Raw genomic sequence first — 26,000 nt, 5'->3', positions numbered from 1 at the left:
ACAAAGTGAGGTCCATACAGAAATGGTTTGTTGGTGTGGAAGAACTTGACTGGCCTGTACAGAGCCCTGATCTCAACATCATCTAACACTTTTGGGATGAATTGGAACGCCAAATGCGAGCCAGGCCTAATCGCCCAACATTAGTGCTCGACCTCACTAATGTTCTTGTGGCTGAATGGAAGCAAGTCCCTGCAGCAATGTTCCAACATCTAGTGGAAAGCCTTCTCAGAAGAGTGGAGGCTGTTATAACAGCAAGGGGCGACCAACTCCATATTAATACCCATGATTTTGAAATGAGATATTCGATGAGCAGGTGTCCACATATTTTTGGTCATGTAGTGTATAAGTGAATTTCGCAATATTTTTGGTCCCCTAAAATAAGGGGACTATGTACAAAAAAGTGCTGTAATTTCTAAACCCGATACGGATGAAAATAACCTCAAATTAAAGCTGACAGTCTGCACTTTAACCTCATGATGATTGTATAATTTCAAATGTGCTGGAGTAGAGCCAAAACAACAAAAATTGTCACTGTCCCAATACTTTTTGAGCTCCCTCTATTTGCATATGTTATTCTCTTGTGAAGGCTGGCCGAATTCTGGCTGAAGGCTGGCTGAATTCTGGCAAGGAGGATGTTCTTTTATCTCAGCATGTCTACAGATTCTCCCTTCTCCCTGTTGTTTTCATTTGTACTAAAATGTTGATACTGGAGACTGTTATCAGAAGAAACGGTGTAAACTAGCATTTATAGCGGCTTAGAAATGCATTGCCAATAATTGGAAGGTTGTTAATCCTCCCACAATGTCACAATGGATGGCAGTAAAGTCAAGTTACGTATCACTAGATTTGTTTTAATACAAAATTAAGTGTATACTGGGAAACTTTCATAAGGCCTGAATGCCTTATGTGGAATACAGTATGACCATTTTTTAAATTATTTTTTAACTTTTGTTTCCAAACCTTAAACTGGGGAAGAAAAAGGTGGGAAGGAAATTGTGTCGGGGAAAGAGTTTAGTTATTGACTAGACTGGTGTGGGTCGGGCGTGCAGGCAGCTTGGGCTGGCTGGGTGGAAATTTGAAATAAAGGATGTCTTAACCCTCCTGTTCTGTTTGTTTCATGTTAATTAATTTTGTGTATTAATGACCGCCTCATTATAGCTGATTATAAATCCATAATACATATATTATCACCTAATGTTGTGTTAGATCTTTTTATCAACTTAAGTTCTTGTGAACATTACAAGTTTTGAACTTCTATTTGCTATTCATGGCCTGTAGGCCTCATTGACCTGAGCTCATTCATCTCTTTTTCAGTAAAAAAAAGCATAATGTATGGATTATTTTGACTATAAAACACTCTGATGAAACATATTGTGCTATTTATCACTGACTACTTTGTGTCAAAGTTTAACATGGCCTCTCTCCTCCTCACCAGTGTCATGATCAAAGATATGATTAAGAGCCTCACATATAGTATATCGTTTGGTCATTGTGCTGCCATAGAATGAATTGTGAGCAAGGCCTCAAAAAAGCTTTATATACCAGAGCTGCGAGAAAAGTTCTATATACACTGCTCAAAAAAATAAAGGGAACACTAAAATAACACATCCTAGATCTGAATGAACGAAATAATCTTATTAAATACTTTTTTCTTTACATAGTTGAATGTGCTGACAACAAAATCACAAAAATAATCAATGGAAATCCAATTTATCAACCCATGGAGGTCTGGATTTGGAGTCACACTCAAAATTAAAGTGGAAAACCACACTACAGGCTGATCCAACTTTGATGTAATGTCCTTAAAACAAGTCAAAATGAGGCTCAGTAGTGTGTGTGGCCTCCACGTGCCTGTATGACCTCCCTACAACGCCTGGGCATGCTCCCGATGAGGTGGCGGATGGTCTCCTGAGGAATCTCCTCCCAGACCTGGACTAAAGCATCCGCCAACTCCTGGACAGTCTATGGTGCAACGTGGCGTTGGTGGATGGAGCGAGACATGATGTCCCAGATGTGCTCAATTGGATTCAGGTCTGGGGAACGGGCGGGCCAGTCCATAGCATCAATGCCTTCCTCTTGCAGGAACTGCTGACACACTTCAGCCACATGAGGTCTAGCATTGTCTTGCATTAGGAGGAACCCAGGGCCAACCGCACCAGCATATGGTCTCACAAGGGGTCTGAGGATCTCATCTCGGTACCTAATGGCAGTCAGGCTACCTCTGGCGAGCACATGGAGGGCTGTGCGGCCCCCCAAAGAAATGCCACCCCACACCATGACTGACCCACCGCCAAACCGGTCATGCTGGAGGATGTTGCAGGCAGCAGAACGTTCTCCCCGGCGTCTCCAGACTCTGTCACGTCTGTCACATGTGCTCAGTGTGAACCTGCTTTCATCTGTGAAGAGCACAGGGCGCCAGTGGCGAATTTGCCAATCATGGTGTTCTCTGGCAAATGCCAAACGTCCTGCACGGTGTTGGGCTGTAAGCACAACCCCCACCTGTGGATGTCGGGCCCTCATACCACCCTCATGGAGTCTGTTTCTGACCGTTTGAGCAGACACATGCACATTTGTGGCCTGCTGGAGGTCATTTTGCAGGGCTCTGCCAGTGCTCCTCCTGCTCCTCTTTGCACAAAGGCGCAGGTAGCGGTCCTGCTGCTGGGTTGTTGCCCTCCTCCATGTCTCCTGATGTACTGGCCTGTCTCCTGGTAGCGCCTCCATGCTCTGGACACTACGCTGACAGACACAGCAAACCTTCTTGCCACAGCTCGCATTGATGTGCCATCCTGGATGAGCTGCACTACCTGAGCCACTTGTATGGGTTGTAGACTCCGTCTCATGCTACCACGAGTGAAAGCACCGCCTGCATTCAGAAGTGACCAAAACATCAGCCAGGAAGCATAGGAACTGAGAAGTGGTCTGTGGTCCCCACCTGCAGAACCACTCCTTTATTGGGGGTGTCTTGCTAATTGCCTATAATTTCCACCTGTTGTCTATTCCAGTTGCACAACAGCATGTGAAATTTATTGTCAATCAGTGTTTCTTCCTAAGTGTACAGTTTGATTTCACAGAAGTGTGATTGACTTGGAGTTACATTGTGTTGTGTAAGTGTTCCCTTTATTTTTTTGAGCAGTGTATTATTGAAACAATGTTGCGATTGTTTGTGAGAATGCCAACAGGTGTTGTTCCCGTGGGGGAAAGATTCTACTGGGGAAAGATTCCCTGCAGGTTGCCATGGAAGTCAAGAAGGGGAGTGAGGTGTGTGTGTGCGCACTCAAACACAATTGCATGTGGGGGTCTGGGAGAGGAAGTGTGTCCATCTGATGAATGGGCATGTGCCTGAACTCAATTTTATACACTAATCGTAGTCTCACCCATTCATTTCTATTGACAGGTCATTTTTGACCGGGAACACCACAGGTATACAAAAGTTAAATAAACACCCAACATGTAATAAATCATCAAAATCAATTTTATCTGTTCAGATGCCTTGTGTTGGCAAAGTCATGGAACCTTATGACAATCAGATTAAATGAACTACATTTTTCAGAGAGAAAACTTGTAAATCAGTCCAATTCACCCGGAAGGAGGGTTGAGAGTTGTTCATTTGTTAGGCTATTGGTTAAAGGTGCAACACAATCTTGATTATTGAATATCCTTTGATCTAGTTCAGTCTTATCAATAATATAAACATATCATCTCTTACCTACTGTAGCTGTGTGTAACGGGTTTCGTCTGAATGAGTAGGGGACCAAACCGCAGCGTGGTACGTGTTCATGATTTTTATTATCAAAAACACTCAAACAAAATAACAAAGGGGAAAACTAACAGTTCTGTCAGGTACAGAATACAAAACAGAAAACAACTACCCACAAACACAGGTGGGGAAAGGCTGCCTAAGTATGATTCCCAATCAGAGACAACGAGAGACAGCTGCCTCTGATTGGGAACCACACTTGGCCAAAACAAAGAAATAGAATGATATAGAATGCCCACCCCACATCACACCCTGACCTAACCAAAAAGAGAAATAAAACGGCTCTCTCAGGTCAGGGTGTGACACTGTGGGCAGTTTTTCCTTAGACGGCTAGAAGGACCATGGGTCATATTAGATTGTGTAGCAATGTTGCACCCCTGTGTAAATTAAATATTTCTGTATTTAATTTTCAAAACATTTGCAAAATGTTCTAAAAACATATTTTTTTACTGTCATTATTTGGTATTGTGTGTAGATGGGTGAATATTTTTCATATTTAATACATTTTGAATTCAGGATGTAACTCAACACAATGTAAAATAAGTCAACACAATGTAAAATAAGTCAAATGGTATAAAAACTTTCTGAACGTCGACGGGAGAATGATGATCAGCAAAAGACAGCTCTTCAGAATCAGAAGTAAAAATACAGACTGGCCTGCTACAGTGCCTTTCTATAATGTCCAGAGTAAACCCACAACTGATATTTTTATTATCCCTAAACAAGATTAATAGGGGAGCTTTTTGAGCTGGGTGTCTTTACTCTTCTTGCATACGTAATGACGCACATGGCCTCTCCGCTGCCTATCAGCTATTCCTCTATCTTCAGGATTTATATTGAAAATTGTGCAGATTTGAATGATTTAATGTGTGGCATGATTGCTAGTTAGCCTATTGCATATCTTTCCCTAAGTTTCTAAAAAACAAGTGAAATCTCAAAGTGTCTGGACCCTTTCCTTCTATAACACTCCATATACATCATACATTTTGTTCGAAAAAAAAAGAACTTTCCTTAAATTTTTTTTTTTTTACAGTGTTGCCTTTCAAAGCCAAACATGAATTTGTAATTTTACTCAGCAAGCATTTTAAAAAGTTGAGTAAACAAACTAACACATTAGCTCAAATTCTATTCCTAGTTGACCATGAATGACTGTGTACAGAGATTGAATGTCAAAAAATACTCTAAGAAAACCTCTTCTGGTATCAATGTCAGTCAAGAGTTTTACGGTCACCTGTCTTTGAGTTAAGAAAAAAATATGTTTCAGGTGATGGTTGACAAAGTGAGATGTTCTCAGTTCTGCTCCAAATCTCTGACACAATGGGTCTGCCCGGAGGGTCGTCCAGATTCTTGTGTCGCTTATGCACCATGTAGTACAAGGGGGTGCAGGTGTGTGGGACATACAAAAATGCTTGTGCTTTTTCATCTACGATGTTATGATTGACTCCTTCAAACAATGTCTCTTTGATCTGTTCATTATAGGTGGAAATGGGGTCAGAGGGCAGTGGCATGTAGAAGTGTTGGTCTGACAATTCTATTATGAATTCAGAAACAAACAATTGTGTTCGAAATTCGCCTGTCGAATTGGAATGGTTGGTTCTGACTGTAGCTTTTTCAGAGATTGTAGCTCCTCTTTGCTCAGGATGGGCTTCTTCATTTTTTTATTCTGTTCACACTAAACCTTTACCTCATCTTCCAAAAGGTAGCAATAATGATTTTGATGTTTGGGAGGGGTGAAAGTAGTCATAGGTTTCAATTGAACCCCCTCAATGTCAATGACACAAAATTGCACACAAGAAAATACAAAACAATATGATCACAAAGTAAAAGGAAAACAAAAAGAGCATTTGCAGGAGAGGTAGAAAACCCCAGAGGCTTGTGAGGCATCTCCCCCTTTCAAATTATTATGGAATTATTATTTACATAAATTATTTGTCACAAAGAAAAAGTTTACACAATCTAAAAATGTTAATTTCTAAACATTGAATTCCCATCCCTGCAAATATGGTGTTATGCTAAGGTACTATCTACTTGTAGGCCTAATGTTCTCTCAGGTAGCCCATAGGCTAGGAGGCTATATACTGTATGGCTATTCTGCAAAAACCAAAGGGGAATTCAAAATTCTCCAAGATGGATTAAAAAAAGGGCATATCTTTCAGAGGGTTTTTGATAACAATCAAAGAAACAGAAAGGCACCAATTCACAGTCGACCACTCCTTACCCTCGTGCACGATGGTGAGTGAAAGATTGGATTTGAATATTTTCAGAGATGAAAATAATTTGAACCTAATAGATGTGTTCCCTGTTTGCCTAGGACTATACACATCAAAACTGAATATGCATGGAACGTGGGTCACAAAATACAACAAAATGCACACAAAGTGCAATAAACAGTACAACTTTGGAGAAAAAAAAGTATTATGAGCACAGTAAGCTTACGTGCAAACCTGGAAACAAGTTTTCATTTTGTAATTACGCTTTATAATGTATGTTTAGGTTTGCCTATAGTGAAAGTTATAAACCAACATACTAAATATTGTGTTTCTGTGGTAATAAAATGGAAGCAGTGGTATTAGTAGTAAAAGGTTTAACCGTGTTAGTCAGGGACTGGCCTCTCAGCTGGATGCATCTCAGTTCAAGAAGATACAGTGGTTGCCGTGGAGATAGATGCCTTCTCTGGCCGAGTTAAAGCCCAATAGCGTAGAAACAGGAAGAGGCCTGTTGGTTGTAATAAGCATTTTGACTGAATTACAAGAGCTGCTCTTGGAAGATGATAAGTCTGTGTTTGTATACAATAGTGAGACACATTGGTGTAGCTGTAGGTCCCTGACCATAGACCACAGTATCAGACTGGGTTGTTAATCTGGTGTCAATGCCACAACCAGGACATTACCTACAGTGTTTTATAAAGGCATGCTTTTACTTACACCAATGTAAATATGTTTTGCATCCATCATACCCTTAGATCTACATTACCGGTCAAAAGTTTTGGAACACCTACTCATTCAAGGGTTTTTCTTTATTTTTACTATTTTCTACATTGTAGAATAATTGTGAAGACATCAAAACTATGAAATAACACCTATGGAATCATGTAGTAACTAAAAAAGTGTTAAACAAATCAAAATATATTTTATGTTTGAGATTCTTCAAATAGCCACCCTTTGCCTAGATGACAGCTTTGCACAGTCTTGGCATTCTCTCAACCAGCTTCACCTGGAATGCTTTTTCAACAGTCTTGATGGAGTTACTGAGCACTTGTTGGCTGCTTTTCCTTCATTCTGCTGTCTGACTCATCCCAAACCATCTCAATTTGGTTGAGGTCGGGGGATTGTGGATGCCAGGTCATCTGATGCAGCACTCCATCACTTTCCTTCTTTGTAAAATTGCCCTTACACAGCCTGAAGGGAGTTTGGTCATTGTCCTGTTGAAAAACAAATGATAGTCCCACTAAACCCAAACCAGACGGGATGGCGCATTGCTGCAGAATTCTGTGGTAGCCATGCTAGTTAAGTGTGCCTTGAATTCTAAATAAATCACAGACAGTGTCACCATAACACCTCCTCCTCCATGCTTCACGGTGGGAAATACACATGTGGAGATCATCCGTTCACCCACACTGTGACTCACAAAGACATGGCGGTTGGAACCAAAAATCTCCACTTCGTGTTTCTTGGCCCAAGCAAGTCTCTTCTTCTTATTGGTGTCCTTTAGTAGTGGTTTCTTTGCAGCAATTCGACCATGAAGGCCTGATTCACACAGTCTCCTCTGAACAGTTGATGTTGAGATGTGTCTGTTACTTGAACTCCGTGAAGCATTTATTTGGGCTGCAATTTCTGAGGCTGGCAACTCTAATGAACTTATCGTCTGCAGCAGAGGTAACTCTGGATCTTCCATTCATGTGGCGGTCCTCATGAGAGCCAGTTTCATCATAGCGTTTGAAGGTTTTTGCTACTGCATTTGAAGAAACTTTCAAAGTTATTGTAAATTTCTGTATTGACTGACCTTCATGTCTTAAAGTAATGATGGGCTGTCATTTCTCTTTTCTTATTTGAGCTGTTCTTGCCATAATATGGACTTGGTCTTTTACCAATAGAGTTATCTTCTGTATACCCCCTACCTTGTCACAACACAACTGATTGGCTCAAACACATTAAGAAGGAAAGAAATTCCACAAATTAACCTTTTAAGAAGGCACACCTGTTAATTGAAATGCATTCCAGGTGACTACCTCATGAAGCTGGTTGAGAGAATGCCAAGAGTGTCCAAAGCTGTCATCAAGGCAAAGGGTGGCTACTTTGAAGAATCTCAAATATAAAATATATTTAGATTTGTTTAACACATTCTTGGTTACTACATGATTTCATATGTGTTATTCTACAATGTAGAAAATAGTACAAATAAAAGAAAAAGCCTTGAATGACTAGGTGTTCTAAAACATTTGACCTGTAGTGAATGTACTATTGCATTATCAGCAGTTAAATTACCATGAGCTTTTTATCATTGACTTTTCATGAGATTGTGCTCCCGTACACAGGACTACTGTGTGTGTATGTATGTGTGCATGTGTGTACCTGATGTGAATGAGAATAAGGGCTGTATCTTATCTCACCATGGAGAGAGTTGATGGTGCAGAAGATGTAGAAGGCTGTCTCCCTCAGGGGGCCAAACTGGAAGAGCATGACCCCCCAGGAGACCCCCAGGAGCCAGGCCAGACCCAGCAGACTGAGCACTGTCCCCCTGTTCATACCCCTCTCCTTCAGGACAGGACTCTGACGGTGGGCCCTCACCACCTTCACTGTCACAGACCCAAAGCACAGCGTGTTCACCACGAATGTCAGCACGAAGTGCGAGAAGGACACCGTGGTCACAGCAGAGTCAGTCAGCCAGCACCTATGGATGGACGGACGGACGGAGAGAGTCACAGACACAATCACATACATACACAGACAGGGACAAATTCAGTAAATGTTTTACAGAGAGTAAGGGGGAGTCTTTGGTGATTTGAAAACACATATTTATCAATATCATGATATAACTTACATTTTAACAGCACCGCCGTCTTGCTGGTATATTCTGTATTCTCCATATTTGCCACAAGCAACAATTATGGTAACTACTATGCCAGGTATTCCTGAAAGAGATGTGGTTTCCCGTTGAGTCAAACACCAAGAGACAGCGTTGATTCCTTAAAGCGATGAAAGCTGGAAAGATCCAGAGATCCCTCCAGCTAGGAGCTGATCAAGCTGGACAATACCATGTGCAGATTGGGGAAACAGTTCACTTCTCATTGATCAGGCCAAGTCCAGTCATACTTGTCCTCACCATTGACTTATTGCACTCACCCCATCCTACCAGGCTCAGTTTGAGGAGGTATCTGTTGACGTGGATGTTGAAGACCCGGATGATGAGCAGATAGAGGTGGAAGCCTTCCAGGGAGAACCAGGTGAGGGTGCACAGCAGGGAGTAGTGGGTGGCTGCTGCCGTAGCAACACACAGGCCATGGACACCAAGAGAGGCTAGGCTGTCGTTGATGAGGAAGGTTAGGTTGAGGCACAGCAGCGCCACGCACAGGTGGATGTGGATGCACAGGGAATCATCAGATTTACCCCTTCTGGGGGAAGAAGAGATTTGAAATCTAATGTCAAAATCAACAACATAGCAAAGCTCCTTGTTAAGGCAGTTCCTCTCTAGGCTCCTTCTGCTTCCTCTTTGGGGTCAGGTTTCTGTAAAAGCACTGCGTGACAACTGCTGATGTAAAAAGAGTACTTTGAATAAAAAAAAACAGGTTTTTCTAATGAGGATGTTCTGTTTGAGTGGCATTGTGTGTGGTGGCTCGTTGTTTGCATGTTGTGGACATAAGTATTAGCTGTCAGTATAATCTGACCTGAGGTGGATGAGGAGAGCCAGACACAGGAAACAGAGGGATATTCCACAGCCCACCCTGGACAACAACGTCAGCAACCACACAGAGGAGGAGCTCAGACTGGCACTGGAGCCACTGCCCGGAGACTGCCGTCAACAAAACACACAGTGGCTAGATCACACGTTGGTTGAGTGTTTCATTTTGGGTTTAAATGAATCCGTATCGTGGTACAGCACGATTTAAATTTAAAGGTCATTTCCGATTGAGCGAACATACAAGTCACTTAGCGTGAATGCAGTCTCCGCGAGCGTGGGAACATTGCACTTAACTCTCAGTGGTGCTTTACCGCAGATCTTCCGTAATACGATTTGAATCAAGCCCTTAATCAATTGATCGAAAGAATGTTAAAGTGAGGTCAAAACATATTCGAAGAGTTAGGTTCAGAAATGATTTCTCACCATAAGTACAGCGAAGAATGAAAGGTGGTTACAAGAGCATACTGTTTCATTTTCCTTTGTCTCAGTGACACATCCAGAGGAATTCCAATGTGCAACAGTATCTGTGAAACAAAGAGATACAGTAAAACATTTTCAATATATCATTTTGTGGTACATAGTGCTTCATAAAAGTATTTTGTTTAGTTAATAAATAATACTACCATTTTCAAGATCCCAGAACACACATGCAAGTGATTTGTTTTCCTATCAGAGAGAATAGAACCTGATTAGACCCTTCTCCTATCCAATCCACACCATATCATAAACATGAATTATTGGAGATGTAAAGCAATTGATAGATTTTTGACAGGTGAAAGAACTAAAACATAAATCAATATTTGAAAAAAGAGAGTGTAATGGTTGATTGTGATGTAGATATGCTCTCCTCACTAACCAGTGATGCATTCTGGTACCGGAACGTGATCTTCATATAGCTCCTGAGGTCTGAGATGTCCTCTCCCACATCGACGGATACCACTCGACTGTTTAGGAGCTCAGTGTTGTTCTCCTCCACCTAGTAGGGATCAGAAGAGAGGATATATATTCTCTCTAAAGATACAAGTTAATAAGAAATTTCAGAGAGGACCACAATTCTCCTCAGAACCAAATACTTTAAAGGATATTTTTTTCTGGCGGCACTGGGCATGATGTTTGAGTCACAACAACAAGCAACAACGTATTTCTCAGTGAACTTGCTCTCTTTTATCTGAAGTTGTGTCCACAAGTTGTGTTGGTAGTGTATTTTGAGCATAGTGTAACTGGTAGCTAGCCTAATAGCATGACAATGAGTGAATGAAGTAGGAAAGCAGGCAGGCAGTTTCCATTGTAACTTTACATAGATGACAGCGATACAAGTGGTTGTTGGGTCTTTTCAGGAAACTGTCAACGTGCTCAAATCCCCGTCATACAAATAGAGCTACTTTCCATAGCAGGCTGTCACGATGCAGTTTGATTAACGGCTTCATTCAAATGTGCACTCCATCAGTGTATGTTGGTACCAATGTGTTGTCACTACATGATTCACAAACTGGAGTTAAATGAGAAAGTACCACAGATGTTTTTCTGTACTTTTGTTAAAATCAGGATGTCCTGGAATATGTCTGTGTGCGTTATGATTGCAGGTCTGTTTCATTAGAAATCTCTGAGATGTTGTGGTTGTTACTGTTGTTTTACCGGGAAGAGGCTGTCATTCTCAAACCAAAATACTCCCAGGTTAACTTCCTCTGCCGTGTCTCCCAGAATAGCATTCAAAGCCTCAGTAGGAATCTCCAACCAAATGTCATCCATCTCCTCCAACGTGGCCTGGTGGAGATGGAGAAAGAGTTATACATGTGATTACTGACTATCTCCCCATTTTGCTTTTGACCTCTCTCTCTTTCCATCACTCCATTTCGTTGATGCTTACATTATTGGTGGAGGGTAGAGCCATTCTAAAGTTTAGCAAATTGTTCTTCTTTTGTGTTGTCACTGAGCCTTTGATGCTGTCTAGGATCACTTTCTGAGGTCCCTGCTTGGTAATGTTGTGAAATGTGCTTTTGTAGGGAATAAAAAAAATCAGTTATGAATAATCCAGCCCTAAACGAATCCATGAAAATATGTATAGCTTTCAGTCAGACATTGACATAGCTCAAATTACATTAAAAATACATTTCAGTCAGGTCGGACCTAGGCATAAGTGACATAAGCAACACAATTTTGCTTAGGTCCCCCAAAAGGCTTGGGTCAGCCCTGTTTTCAGTTCAAATTATAAGTGGACTCACTTTTTTATGGAATGCAATTGCTGACCATTCATTTTTGTTTTTGCCTTTCCTTTACATTTTCTGATAAGTTCATCAACAAAGATCAGGTTATTATTTGCATAAGTCTGTCCAATGTTTTTAGAGTTACACTCTCCCGCAATGTTTTGGGGGTTGGTTGGGACTTTATTTGGAATTGTAATAGTAGTTGCCTGACTAGTAGTGCACTGATTTGTCATGCTAATAAAGGTCCATTGATCCACACAGTCTCTTTGGGGCCTTTCTCTGTCGTCGTCATAATTTGGCTGCATGATGTTGATGGCGCAATCTGTAAGTAGAGAACAGAGTCCAGGCTATTGGTCAAATCAACTTACACTGAGTTAAAACACATGCTTTATTTTGGTTAATGACAGTAGAAGACTAGATCATCTACACATGATTCCTCTTGGGCATATGGGCCATGTTTGTTTTGAAACATTTGAGAATAACCTGAATAAAGTTTAAATAAATGAATGCAAATGTGTTACTCAGATTTTAAATAGTGTTTTCAGCATATGGACGTCAAGGTCGAGAAACGGCACTTTGCTGTAACAAAATTACCTGGTAATCCAGACGACAAATCAGGAAGTTTGCAGTTTGTGTTCCATGTGAATTGATGTTGTGTTCCTAAATCGATGCACTGCTGGATATGACTTATTTCCATTATTAAAGTACACATCTGTGTAAGACTGGAAATTTGATAAGTACAGAAGCGTTCATTCCCTGGAAGCATGGCAAGAAATTTAGCACAGATGAGTTTCACATGTACCCTGTTTCTCTTGCGAGAGAAACAGGGTAAAATACATCTAGTTAAAATCTAGTTGAACCTATTGTTAGAATTTTTTGTAGGCTCACTTACCATTTTTATTCATACAAGGTTTCTTATCTGTTGCAGGCTTTTTTGTGGAATTACAAACAACCATCCAATCTGAAACAAAGAGTTGATGCAATCCCTGAACAGTATTCCATGATTTACTGAAGTTTCTTCAGCTTAATACAAACTAAACACAAAAAATACTTTCATGATCATTACATTATGAAACAGTCCTAATGACAATATACAATAATGCAATGTATATAATCATTTAGTAAAAGTACTAAATTGTTTGTCAAGAACACCACGGGACTACAAAAAGTTACATAGTCCACCATCATGAAAGCTGTTGTCAATGTATATGAGGAAATAGATTAAAAAAAAAACATGCAAATGTAATATCAGTCAAAGTAACACATTACAGTATATATAGGTATTTTATTTGTCATGTTAATCAACAATGGACCTAGAAAATTCAGCAAATTGAGCACAAAATGGCATCACTTGTAATTGGAATACCAATAAACATGACTAAACATCCATTGTTTATACTGTAATACTGTAATACACAAAAAGTGTTCTATTTAAAAGACTTACTAAACATCCAGGCAAGAAAAAATATTTGAATATTGTGAATTTGGAGTGAGAAGAGACATTTCAATACATTAGCCTTGTTAGTTAGTTAGTTAGTTAGTTAGTCTACACATTGGTCTATACTCACCAGGTTGGGAAGAGGATGCTTTATAAACCACCAACACAAGAAAATAAACCACCAACACAAAAACGCCATAGCCAAATTGTGAAATTTGAAACATATTAGATGAAGATGGAACTGTAAATTAGAAGAAGACCACATTATCAGATTTCAGGAAAGACCTTAAATAGCTGGCCGCAGTGGAACTATACAGACACATACTCACGTGAGCCATATTTCAGTGGTACATAACCTTACGTAAAGTGTCATATTCATGTTCAGTATGCATGCTATACATTTTGTTAATCAACTTAACAAAAACAGGTTGCAGAAGGGGTTCAACTTACCTTTCATATGAATTGATTCCTTTCAAGCTCCGCACTCACACCGCTCTGTGACTCTGACGGAGAGAAGTCAATATCAAGGGAGGAAAAATTCAATGTTTTGCATGTGGTGGTTAAAGGTCCAATGCAGCCATTTTTATCTCAATATCAAATAATTTCTGGCTATCAATTAATAAGTACTTTACTGTGATTATTTTCAATTAAAATTGTCAAAAAGAAACAAAAATAGCATTTTCTCCAATAAGAATTGTACTAGGACTGTTTAGGAGTCGTCTGAACTGAAAACGATCTGTTATTGTCAGAAAGGTTTGGTACTCTCTTTCGTAATAGTTTATTAACTAATTTACCACCTGGTGATGTCACCAAGCACACTCTTAGGAGAACCCTTTGAAGAACCCTTTTGGTTCCAGGTAGAACCTTTTGGGTTCCATGTAGAACTCTTTCTGCAGAGGGTTCTACATGGAACACAAATGGGTAGTTGTTACGTGTTACGTTTTTTTGACTCTGTAAAAGCACTATTGTGTACTTCTCCTGTTCTTTCTGCCCCTGATTTCCAGAAACCATTTAAGTTGGAGGTGGATGCCAGTTCAGTGGGTGCAGGTGCTGTACTATTACAGGAACACGATGGTCTAGATCACCCAGTTTGCTACTTCTCTCGTAAATTCAACAGCTGTCAGTCACGTTATTCCACTATCGAACAGGAGACCCTGGCGCTGTTTGCCCTACAATTTTTTGAGGTTTATGTTGGCTCCAGTGTGTTGCCTGTTGTGGTATACACAGACCACAACCCTTTAACTTTCCTGAGCCGCATGTATAACCACAACCAACGTCTTATGCGTTGGGCGTTGGTTATACAGGGTTATAATTTAGAAATTCAGCACATAAAGGGTTCAGAAAACATAGTTGCGGACGCTTTGTCCCGTGCCTAGTTAAAAGATAAGTAATAATAGAACAAGGCCTTGATAACTTTGGTGATGTAAGTAGTTGGTATTATAAAAAAAAGATGTATGTAAGGGTTTTATCATAAACCCAGGGGTTTACTCTTTTTTGTGGGGGGCGTGTTACGTGTTACGTTTTTCTTGTTCCCCATTTTCCCCTGTTAGTGTGTTTGTGTCCTGAGCATTACAGGTGTACCGAGTTGCGGCTAACGATGGTGGGCGTGGCTGTAGCTGATTACAGAGAGGATATCTGTTTGCCGTGTGAGAGGAGAGGGGGGGAGAGAGAGGACACTTGTTTTTTTGTTTGATTATTTGTGTTAATTTCTTTGTTTGTGTTTCAGCCTGTCCTCCTGAGGCGCTCCACCCTACCTAGGTCCTGGAGAAGGGAAAAGGTAGATCTGCCCATGGGTGTACATTCTCACGTAGATAACCCATTGTTTTATACACTAGGTTAGCCGGGCGGGTGTCACCCTTGTATTTTCTTGGAACCAGGTAGGACAGTGGGTTAGGGTTTAGAGTGTGTTAGGAAGGTTTAGGTGTGTAGAAGAGGAGGGACCTTTTGTTTATTTTCATTACTTGGACCCTGATCCCAAACATTCCCTTCTCTTACCTTCCCTTGTTGTTTTTGTTTCTTACTGATTATTTATGGGTGTGTTATTGTTTATTTAAATAATTCACTAAACATCCCCTGAGGGTTAAAATTGAGTTCTGGTTGTGGTCTGATTTATTTATCGCCCATTGCACCCCACATTTCTTCCCATTTCATCCGTGTTACCTGGTGTGTTTAGGCCCAGGCATTTACGTCTCCTCCTCAGACGAGCTACACCCGAGGGGAGAACGTAAGAGTTGTACTTTGAACCAAAAAGGGTTCTCCTATGGGGACAGCCGAAGAACCCTTTTGGAACCCTTTTTTTTTAAGAGTGCAGGCCAAAACTCCATCCCACCAAAACAGAATGAAATTTCAGGCGGTCTTTTCAAACAACACTAGCAGTGTGCCGAGGAGTCTGAAAACACCAAATATCATAACAGAAATGGGCAATTTTCTGCATGAACCCAGTATTTTTTTGTAATTATACATGACCGGAAAAAAAATGTTGTTTTCTGGAGCCAGCAACTGGTGATTTTAGCATGTAAATCTTGGTGGGACGAACTCAATATATATATATTTTTTTAAATATACATGCCAGCAAAGCCAATACAAAGGATAACACAATACATTAATTGCAATATAACGGTAACAAACGGTGCCCACAAACTGTTAAAGCCTACATAAAGCTGTCCTAACAGCAGTCCCTACAGCAGTCCCAACACCTTACCACTGCTACACCTGGCTATCAGCGGAGCCTTGTCTGGCAGTGAAACAGTTCATTCAGCCTCATTTCCATTTGTGATGTACAAACTATGGCATAAGGGGATGATGAGTGGATAAGAAGCAATCCGTAATTTCGATTAAGACATTAATGAGCAAGCTAGGACGGACTTAGTCAATATAACTTTTTGTTCAGCTATGCCACTTGAGATTCTGGGTTTGAGTCCAGGCTCTGTCGCAGCTGGCAGCGACCAGGAGACCCATGGGGTGGTGCACAATTGGCCCAGCGTCTTCCGGGTAAGGGGAGGGTTTGGCCGGCAGGGATGTCCTTGTCCCATTGCGCACTAGCGACTCTTGTGGCGGGCTGGGCGCAGTGCACGCTGAGTGTACCGTGTTTCCTCCGACACATTGGTGCGGCTGGCTTCCGGCTTAAGTGGGCATTGTGTTAAGAAGCAGTGCGGCTTGGTTGGGTTGTGTTTCGGAGGATGCACGGAACTCGACCTTAGCCCCTCCCTAGTCCGTACGGGAGTTGCAGCAATGAGACAGAGCTGTATCTACCAATTAGATACCACGAAATTGGGGAGAAAAAGGGGTAAATATATATATTTTTTCAAAATGTTTTATATTTTGTTCAGCACTTTTGAAATGTATATCGACAGAATCCACAACATGGGCCAGTGTTGTGGTTTACAGTGTTCTCCCTGTACAAGTCAGAACCGCAGGATAAATAAAGTTGGCATATAAGCAGACAATGAAAGCTCTTACAATATTCGATGATGACATTTCTTTAAAACAGGCTATAGGCTACATGTGCACCATAAAGTCAGAACATTAGGCTAAATTATAAGGGAGGAACGGGACCAAATTATTAGGGTGAGGCACATGGGCTAACGGCTTACTACACAACATACACAGTATTACATTCTTGGCTACAGTATACATATCTCCCTGGCATATTACATAATTTATGCAGCAGCATACAATACATTTTTGGACTCACTTTGTTGTGCTGTGCTCACTTGAACAGTAAGGTTCTGCGGCGGACCTTCGTGTGGGCTCTAGAAAGAGGCCCGAAATCTCAACTTGGAATTCCGTATTTTCCTAGTCGGAGCTACTTCCCAGTTGTCTTGAACTCACTGATGTCTAAGATTTCCCAGTTCCGAGTTACCAGTTTTTAACGTGGCAAAATGTATTAAAACTCTTCTGGACCCTTTTTCGTGATATCCAATTGGTAGTTACGATCTTGTCTCATCGCTGCAACTCCTCTAAGGACTTGGAGAAGGTTTAGAGCCAAGCCGCACCGCTTCTTGACACACTGCTCGCTTAACCCAGAAGCCAGCCACACCAATGTGTTGGAGGAAACACTCGACTTGACGACCGAGGTCAGCTGCAGGAGCCCGGCCCGCCTCAAGGACTCGCTAGAGCACGATAAGACGAGGACATCCCGGCTGGCCAAACCCTTCCCTAACCTGGGCCAATTGTACGCCGACTCATGGGTCTCTCGGTCAGAGCCGGCTGTTACACAGCCTTGTATCGAACCCAGGGCTGCAGTGGCGCCATAGCACTCATTGTTGAATTTGGGATTTACAACTTGTTGTGTAGTGTTTATGTCCAATGGGCACTGATACGTTTTAACTAGAATTTTTCTTCATATGACAAGGGTTGAAAAGGATTTGCAAGTAGATTGTCGTCTTGATTCATTTTTTATTTATTTATTTCACCTTTATTTAATTTTATTCATGATGATGACTGCTAGCTTGCTAGCTAAGATTTTGAAAGTATGACGTTGACATGCTCAGTCCAATCAAAGCTACTGTAGATATAATGTGATTTGGTGTCATTTTATCTGTGGCCAATGACCTTGAGGCACTTGGGCACTTCTAATGTAAATCTATGGCAGCACCCAAGGGGCTTGAATTTTCGAGCTCTATCCATACATTTTGTGGTGACATAGTGTCCCCATGAGTGATAGAACACTGAGCCAATCACGGCGCAACTAGAGAACATTACCAACTACCACGCTCCGTATTTTCCGCTGGAAGCCACCACAGAAAGCACTGAACTAGGCTGAAAAACCTGCATTTTGGAACCGCCTTACTCAACAAAGCAAAAAAGAGACCATGTTAGTACGCAGCTTTATTAAATCAATGTTGTTTTTTTTCCATTGTTTGCAAACTGATATGTGTCATATTGTTTGGGGGGTAAACAGGTGGGGCTCAAAACCGGTGGGGCTCTGCCCCACCTGGAGGCCATCTCCCTGGCATATAGCAGCATTGCTCCTTTGCCAAGATAATACAGCCACCTGACAGGTGTGGCATATCAGAAAGCAGATTAAATGGCATGATCATTACACAGGTGCACCTTGTGCTGGGGACAATAAAATGCCACTGTAAAATGTGCAGTTTTGTTACACAACAAAATGCCACAGATGTCTCAAGTGTTGTGGGAGTGTGCAATTGGCATGCTGACTGCAGGAATGTCCACCAGAATGTTGCCAGATAATTGAAAGTTCATTGAATGTTAATTCAAAAAGCTGGTCACATAACCGGATACACCGGTCCGTTCAATGTACATGCATAAACATGTACCAGACACAGGGCATGTAATCTCTGTTGCTCTTCAAGGGGAATTACTCAAAAGCTAAGGACATGTAGGAAATAGCCATGACCTCTGGGGGAGAAGGCTGCATTTGGACATAATGTCTCCTTATATTAAATAAAATAATTTTATTGTGACATGCTTTGTAAACAACAGGTGTAAACTGACAATGAAATGCTTACTTACGAGACAATAATAATAAAATAAAAAAAATAATAGTAGCACGAGGAATAAATACACAATGATCAATGATACAGTAGCTTGAATATATATAGTTAAAGTCGGAAGTTTACATACACTTAGGTTGGAGTCATTAAAACTCATTTTTCAACCACTTCTTGTTAACAAACTATAGTTTTGGCAAGTCGGTTAGGACATCTACTTTGTGCATGACACAAGTCGTTTTTCCAACAATTGTTTACAGACAGATTATTTCACTTATAATTCACTGTATCACAATTCCAGTGGGTCAGAAGTTTACATACACTAAGTTGACTGACTTTAAACAGCTTGGAAAATTCAAACAAAGATGTCATGGCTTTAGAAGCTTCTGACAGGGTAATTGACATCATTTGAGTCAATTGGAGGTGCACCTGTGGTTGTATTTCAAGGCCTACCTTCAAACACAGTGCCTCTTTGCTTGACATCATTGGAAAATCAAAATAAATAAGCCAAATAATTGTAGACCTCTACAAGTCAGGTTCATCCTTGGGAGCAATTTCCAAATGCCTGAAGGTACCACGTTCATCTGTACAAACAATGGTATGCAAGTATGGTCTGATGAAATAAAATAGAACTGTTTGGCCATAATGACCATTGTTATGTTTGGAGGAAAAAGGGGGAGGCTTTCAAGCTGAAGAACAGCATCCCAACCGTTAAGCACAGGGTGGCAGCATCATGTTTTGGGGGTGCTTTGCTGCAGGAGGGACTGGTGCACTTCACAAAATAGATGGCATCATGAGGGAGGACAATTATGTGGATATATTGAAGCAACAGTTAAAGCTTGGTCTCAAATGGGTCTTCCAAATGGACAATGACCCCAAGCATACTTCCAAAGTTCCAAAGTCAAGGTATTGGAGTGGCCATCACAAAGCCCTGACCTCAATCCTACAGAAAATTTGTGGGCAGAACTGAAAAAGCGTGTACGAGCAAGGAGGCCTACAAACCTGACTCAGTTACAGCAGCTCTGTCAGGAGGAATGGGCCAAAATTCACCGAACTTATTGTGAGAAGCTTGTGGAAGGCTATTTAAAACGTTTGACCCAAGTTAAACAATTTAAAGGCAATGCTACCAAATACTAATTGAGTGTATGTAAACTTCTGACCCACTGGGAATGTGGTAAAAGAAATAAAAGCTGAAATAAATCATTCTCTCTACTATTATTCTGACATTTCACATTCTTAAAATAAAGTGGTGATTCTAACTGACCTAAGACAGGGAATTTTCACTAGGCTTAAATGTCAGGAATTATGAAAACTGAGCTTAAATGTATTTGGCTAAGGTGTATGTAAACTTCCGACTTCAACTAAATGTGAGTCGATGTGCATAGGTACTAGGGAATTGAGGTTGATATCCTTTTAAAGTATAGGGGGCAGTATATTCATTTTCGGATGAAAAGCGTATCCAGAGTAAATTGCCTAATACTCGGATCCAGAGTGAAATATTTGCATATTATTAGTAGATTTGGATAGAAAACACTCTGAAGTTTCTAAAACTGTTTGAATGATGTCTGTGAGTATAACAGAACTTATATGGCAGGCAAAAATCTGAGAACAATCCAACCAGGAAGTGGGAAATCTGAGAATTGTAGTTCTTCTTTTGAATCCCTATCGAAACCACAGTGTCTGTGGGGTCACGTTGCACTTCCTAAGGCTTCCATTGCCTGTCAACAGCCTTTAGAAAGTTTTTTCATCATTCTCCTGTTACTGGGCAGAGAATAGTAGCTCAGTCAATGAGTGGACTGCCTGAGGACAAAGGGCTTGGTGATGAGCGAGCCCGCCAGCGCGCCCTCCTTCTTTTTCTACTGGAATGAATACGCTATTGTCCGGTTGGAATATTATCACATTTTTACGTTAAAAATACCCTAAAGATTGATTGTAAACAACGTTTGACATGTTTCTACGAACGGTAATGGAACTATTTGACATTTCGTCTCTGGTACTGCGCTCGCGCGTTATGCCTTTGGATAGTGATCTGAACGCACAAACAAAACGGAGGTATTTGGACATAAATATGGAGTATTTCGAACAAAAATAACATTTCTTGTGGAAGTAGGAGTCCTCGGAGTGCATTCTGACGAAGATCGGCAAAGGTAAATGAGTATTTATAATACTAATTCAGAGTTTTGTTGATGCCAGAACTTGACGGGTAGCTGTATAGCTTGCTTCGATGGCTGAGCTATGTATTCAGAATATTGAACAATGTGCTTTCTCCGTAAAGTTATTTTGAAATCTGACAAAGCGGTTGCGTCAAGGAGTAGTGTATCTATAATTCTTTCAATAACTGTTGTAAATTTTATCAACGTTTATGATGAGTATTTTTGTAAATTGATGTGCACATTCACCATGAGTTTTGGTAGGAATACATTTTCTGAACATCACACGCCAATGTAAAATGCTGTTTTTGGATATAAATATGAACTTTATCGAGTAAAACATACATGTATTGTATAACATGAAGTCCTATGAGTGCCATCTGATGAAGATCATCAAAGGTTAGTGAATATTTTAGCTGTACTTTTGGTTTTTGTGATGCATGTCTGTCACAGCTGTCTAGGACCAGTGGAGATGTGGAATCAGGAGCAGGAGACAGAGGGCCGGAGCAACAGTGTTTTAATAATAATTGCAAACGCAATAGCCGTAGGGCACAGGGCGCGTGACGAAGTCCGCCAGGGGAAAACACATTCCCAAAATAAACGCTCTGGAAAAAGCGCACAGGGCGCAGCCCGGCAATACAATGGACAATAACAGCAAAAAAACAGCTACACTTGCAACTGTCTAGAGTAGACAATAAACAATCCCGCACGAGAACCCCAACTGAAAATACACACTAAATAACCCCCCACTAATGACTGACACAAAACAGGTGCGGGATAGACAGACAAAACCAAAAGACACAGAAACAACGATCAGTGGCAGCTAATAGGCCGGCGACGACGACCGCCACCCGACCGAGGAGGGGCGCCACCTTTGTTAGATACTGTGACAGTACCCCTCCCCGGAGCCGCGCACCGACGCCGGCCTCGGGGACGGCCCGGAGGGCGAGGCGGAATTCTTGTAGCATAGGTGGATCTAGAATGTCCGCCGCCGGAACCCAGCACCTCTCCTCCGGACCGTACCCCTCCCAGTCCACGGGGTACTGCAGGCCCCCTACCCGACGTCGGGAGTCCAGGATGGCTCGGACTGTGTACGCCGGGGCCCCCCCGATGTCCAGGGGGGGCGGGGGGACCTCCAGCACCTCATCGTCCTGCAGCGGACCAGCTACCACTGGCCTGAGGAGAGACACATGAAACGAGGGGTTAATGCGGTAATATGAAGGGAGTTGTAACCTGTAACACACCTCGTTTATCCTCCTCAGGACTTTGAACGGCCCCACAAACCGCGGACCCAGCTTCCGGCAGGGCAGGCGGAGAGGCAGGTTCCGGGTCGAGAGCCAGACTCTGTCCCCCGGGTTAAACACGGGGGCGTCACTGCGGTGGCGGTCAGCGCTCTCCTTGTGTCGTTCACCAGCCCTCCTTAGGCACTCCTGGACACCATTCCAGGTCTCCTGAGAGCGCTTCACCCATGCCTCCACCGCAGGAGCCTCCGTCTGGCTCTGTTGCCATGGCACCAGGACCGGCTGATACCCCAATACCACCTGGAAGGGTGACAGGTTGGTAGAGGTGTGGCGCTGAGAGTTCTGGGCCATCTCGGCCCATGGCACGAACTGCGCCCACTCCCCTGGCCGGTCCCGGCAATACGACCGCAGGAACCTGCGCACATCCTGGTTAATGTGCTCTACCTGCCCATTACTCTTGTGGTGGAACCCCGAGGTCAAGCTGACCGAGACCCCCAGCCTCTCCATAAACGATCTCCACACCCTGGACGTGAACTGGGGACCCCGATCAGATACGATGTCCTCGGGCACCCCATAGTGCCGGAAGACATGGGTGAACAGGGCCTCCGCGGTCTGCAGGGCCGTAGGAAGACCGGGCAAAGGGAGCAGATGGCAGGACTTAGAGAACCTGTCCACAACGACCAGGATCGCCATATTCCCCTGGGACGGCGGGAGATCCGTGAGGAAATCCACCGAGAAGTGAGACCAAGGCCGTTGTGGAACGGGGAGGGGCTGTAATTTCCCTCGAGGCAGGTGCCTAGGAGCCTTGCACTGAGCGCATACCGAACAGGAAGAGACATAACGCCGAACATCCTCAGCCAAGGTGGGCCACCAGTACCTTCCCTTCAGGCCCCGCACTGTCCGTTCCACCCTAGGATGACCCGAGGAGGGTAGAGTGTGGGACCATCGGATCAGGCGATCGCGAACACCAAGCGGAACGTATTTCAGGCCCACGGGACACTGCGGTGGAGTGGGTTCTGACCGACCCGCCCGCTCGATGTCCGCATCCACCTCCCATACCACCGGTGCCACCAGACAGGAGGCGGGAAGTATGGGAGTAGGATCGATGGTCCGCTCCTCGGTGTCGTAGAGACGCGACAGTGCGTCAGCTTTCCGGTTCCGGGAACCTGGAATGTACGAGAGGGTAAAGTGAAACCTCGTAAAAAACATGGCCCACCTTGCCTGACGGGGATTAAGCCTCCTCGCTGCCCGAATATACTCCAGGTTACGGTGGTCGGTCCAGATGAGAAAAGGGTGACGTGCCCCCTCAAGCCAATGTCTCCACACCGTCAAAGCCCTGACCACGGCTAACAGCTCCCGGTCCCCCACATCATAGTTGCGCTCCGCCGGGCTCAGCTTCTTAGAAAAGAATACACATGGGCGGAGCTTCGGAGGAACGCCCGAGCGCTGCGATAGCACAGCTCCTACCCCAGCCTCGGACGCGTCCACCTCCACTATGAATGGCAAAGAGGGGTCCGGATGCGCCAGGACAGGTGCGTTGGTAAACAGAACCTTCAGACGATGGAAGGCTCTGTCCGCCTCTGCTGACCATCGTAGCCGCACCAGCCCCCCTTTCATCAGTGAGGTAATGGGAGCCGCCACCTGGCCAAAACCCCGGATAAACCTCCGAATAATAATTAGCGAACCCCAAGAACCGCTGCACCTCCTTCACAGTGGTTGGGGTTGGCCAATTACGCACAGTCGTCACGCGGTCACACTCCACCTCCACCCCCGAGGTGGAAATGCGATATCCTAGAAATGAGACGCCTCGTTTGGAGAACTCACATTTCTCAGCCTTGACGTATAGGTTATGCTCCAGCAGCCGCCCAAGCACTCTACGCACCAGGGACACATGCTCGGCGCGTGTGGCGGAGCAAATCAGGATGTCATCGATGTACACCACCACACCCTGCCCGAGCATGTCCCGAAGGACCTCGTCCACAAAGGATTGGAAGACAGCGGGAGCGTTCCTTAACCCATACGGCATGACGAGGTACTCGTAATGGCCCGATGTGGTACTAAATGCGGTTTTCCACTCGTCTCCATCTTGGATACGCACCAGGTTATACGCGCTCCTGAGATCTAATTTCGTGAAGAAGCGCGCCCCGTGAAATGACTCCACTGCCGTAGCAATGAGAGGTAGCGGGTAACTTAAACCCACTGTGATAGCATTTAGACCTCTATAGTCAATGCACGGGCGCAGACCTCCCTCCTTTTTCTTCACGAAAAAAAAACTTGAGGAGACGGGGGACTTAGATGGCCGAATGTATCCCTGTCTCAAGGACTTAGTGATGTATGTATCCATAGCCACGGTCTCCTCCTGAGACAGAGGATACACGTGACTCCTAGGAAGAACCGCGTCGGCCTGGAGGTTTATCGCACAATCCCCTCGTCGATGGGGGGGGGGGGGTCTTCGTCTTACTGAAGGCGACAGCCAAATCGTCATACTCTGAGGGAATGTGCACGGTGGAGACTTGGTCTGGACTCTCCACCGTAGTCGCACCGATGGAAACTCCTATGCACCTACCTGAGCACTCCCTCGACCACCCCGTAAGAGCCCTCTGCCTCCACGAAATCTGAGGGTTGTGCGTGGCTAGCCAGGGGATTCCCAGTACCACCGGAAACGCTGGTGAGTCAATGAGGAACAGGCTGATACGCTCCTCATGACCCCCCCACGTCTGCATAACCAGTGGCACTGTGACCTCCCCTACTTGGCCTGACTCTAGCGGTCGACTATCTAGGGCGTGCACGGGGAAGGGGTGGTCCAGCTGAACCAGGGGAATCCCTAACCTCTTCGCTAACCCACGGTCCATAAAACTCCCAGCTGCACCTGAATCGACTAGTGCCTTATACTGGAAGTGAGGGGGAAAATCAGGAAAACAAACGGAGGTGTACATGTGGTCGACAGGGGGCTCTGGGTGTGGCTAGTGCGGACTCTCCTAGGGGGTCGAAGTAAGTAGTGCTCTGCCTGCCCTCCGAACTCCTGGGTGGACCTCTCCAGCACCGGTCCACAGTGTGTCCTCTGCGCCCACAGCGGGTGCAGGAGAGACCCCCCCTCCGGTCCTCCTCGACGCAGCCCCCCCTATCTCCATGGGCTGTGGAGCGGGAGGACTGGGAGGCGGAACGAACAGGCCCCGACTGGAACGTCCCCGGGCAGCCAGCAGGTTGTCCAGTCTAATGGACAAATCCACCAGTTGGTCTAGGGTGGAGGCGTTGTCCCTACAGGCCAGCTCCCGGCGGACGTCCTCGCGAAGGCTACACTTATAGTGGTCTATCAAGGCCCGCTCGTTCCACCCCGATCCAGCGGCGAGAGTCCGGAATTCCAGGGCGAAATCCTGAGCGCTCCTCGTCTCCTGTCTCAAATGGAATAGCCGCTCACCCGCCGCCCTGCCCTCCAGGGGATGATCAAAAACCGCCCGGAAGCAGCGGGTGAACTCAGGGTAGTCGCCCCGAGCCGAGTCTGGGCCATCCCAGACCGCATTGGCCCATTCCAGGGCTCGACCCGTGAGACACGAGACGAGGACGCTCATCCTCTCTTCGTCGGGGGGGGGGGGCGGTCGCCAGGTATAGTTCCAATTGGAGCAAGAACCCCTTGCACCCAGCAGCCGTCCCATCAAACTCCCGGGGAGGAGTAATCCGGATACCGCCGGCGCCCGCTTCAGTGGGTGTGTGTAGGGGCGCAGGGTGAGGGACCGGAGCTGGTCCAGCTGGGGAAGCACCACTCTCCCAGTTCTCCAACCGGGCCAACACCTGGTCCATGGCCAAGCCTAGGCGGTGGAGGAGGCTGGCGTATTGAGAGACCTGCTCAGCCATGGAC

At 44.0% G+C, this 26,000-nt stretch overlaps 1 protein-coding gene across 7 annotated transcripts; it reads right to left on the bottom strand.

Annotated features, from left to right (window-relative positions):
• Positions 1 to 3,455: 3,455 nt before the first annotated feature.
• On the bottom strand, positions 3,456 to 13,877 carry LOC115167472 (adhesion G protein-coupled receptor G3). 7 transcript variants are annotated; one of them, XM_029721900.1, is made up of 16 exons: positions 13,748 to 13,875; positions 13,627 to 13,653; positions 13,428 to 13,538; positions 12,752 to 12,820; positions 12,454 to 12,615; positions 11,878 to 12,181; positions 11,523 to 11,649; positions 11,291 to 11,419; positions 10,512 to 10,631; positions 10,279 to 10,321; positions 10,079 to 10,179; positions 9,642 to 9,766; positions 9,100 to 9,365; positions 8,798 to 8,888; positions 8,367 to 8,647; positions 3,456 to 6,472 (listed from the first exon to the last, which is right to left on the bottom strand). In XM_029721900.1, the coding sequence occupies exons 1-16, from the start codon at positions 13,752 to 13,754 to the stop codon at positions 6,390 to 6,392; spliced, it is 2,046 nt and encodes a 681-aa protein (XP_029577760.1). In that variant the 5' UTR covers positions 13,755 to 13,875; the 3' UTR covers positions 3,456 to 6,389. The 7 variants fall into 7 exon arrangements, with proteins under 7 accessions (XP_029577760.1, XP_029577758.1, XP_029577761.1 ...); XM_029721898.1 differs by having other exon boundaries at positions 9,100 to 9,368; positions 13,748 to 13,873; XM_029721901.1 differs by lacking the exon at positions 13,627 to 13,653 and having other exon boundaries at positions 9,100 to 9,368; positions 13,748 to 13,873.
• Between the last annotated feature and the right edge of the window lie 12,123 nt (positions 13,878 to 26,000).

Source organism: Salmo trutta, chromosome 29 (genome assembly GCF_901001165.1).
Source record: "Salmo trutta chromosome 29, fSalTru1.1, whole genome shotgun sequence".
Taxonomy (NCBI): Eukaryota; Metazoa; Chordata; class Actinopteri; order Salmoniformes; family Salmonidae; genus Salmo; species Salmo trutta.
Note: the sequence above shows the minus strand (reverse complement) of the source record. Positions and strands in the feature narration are given on the sequence as shown.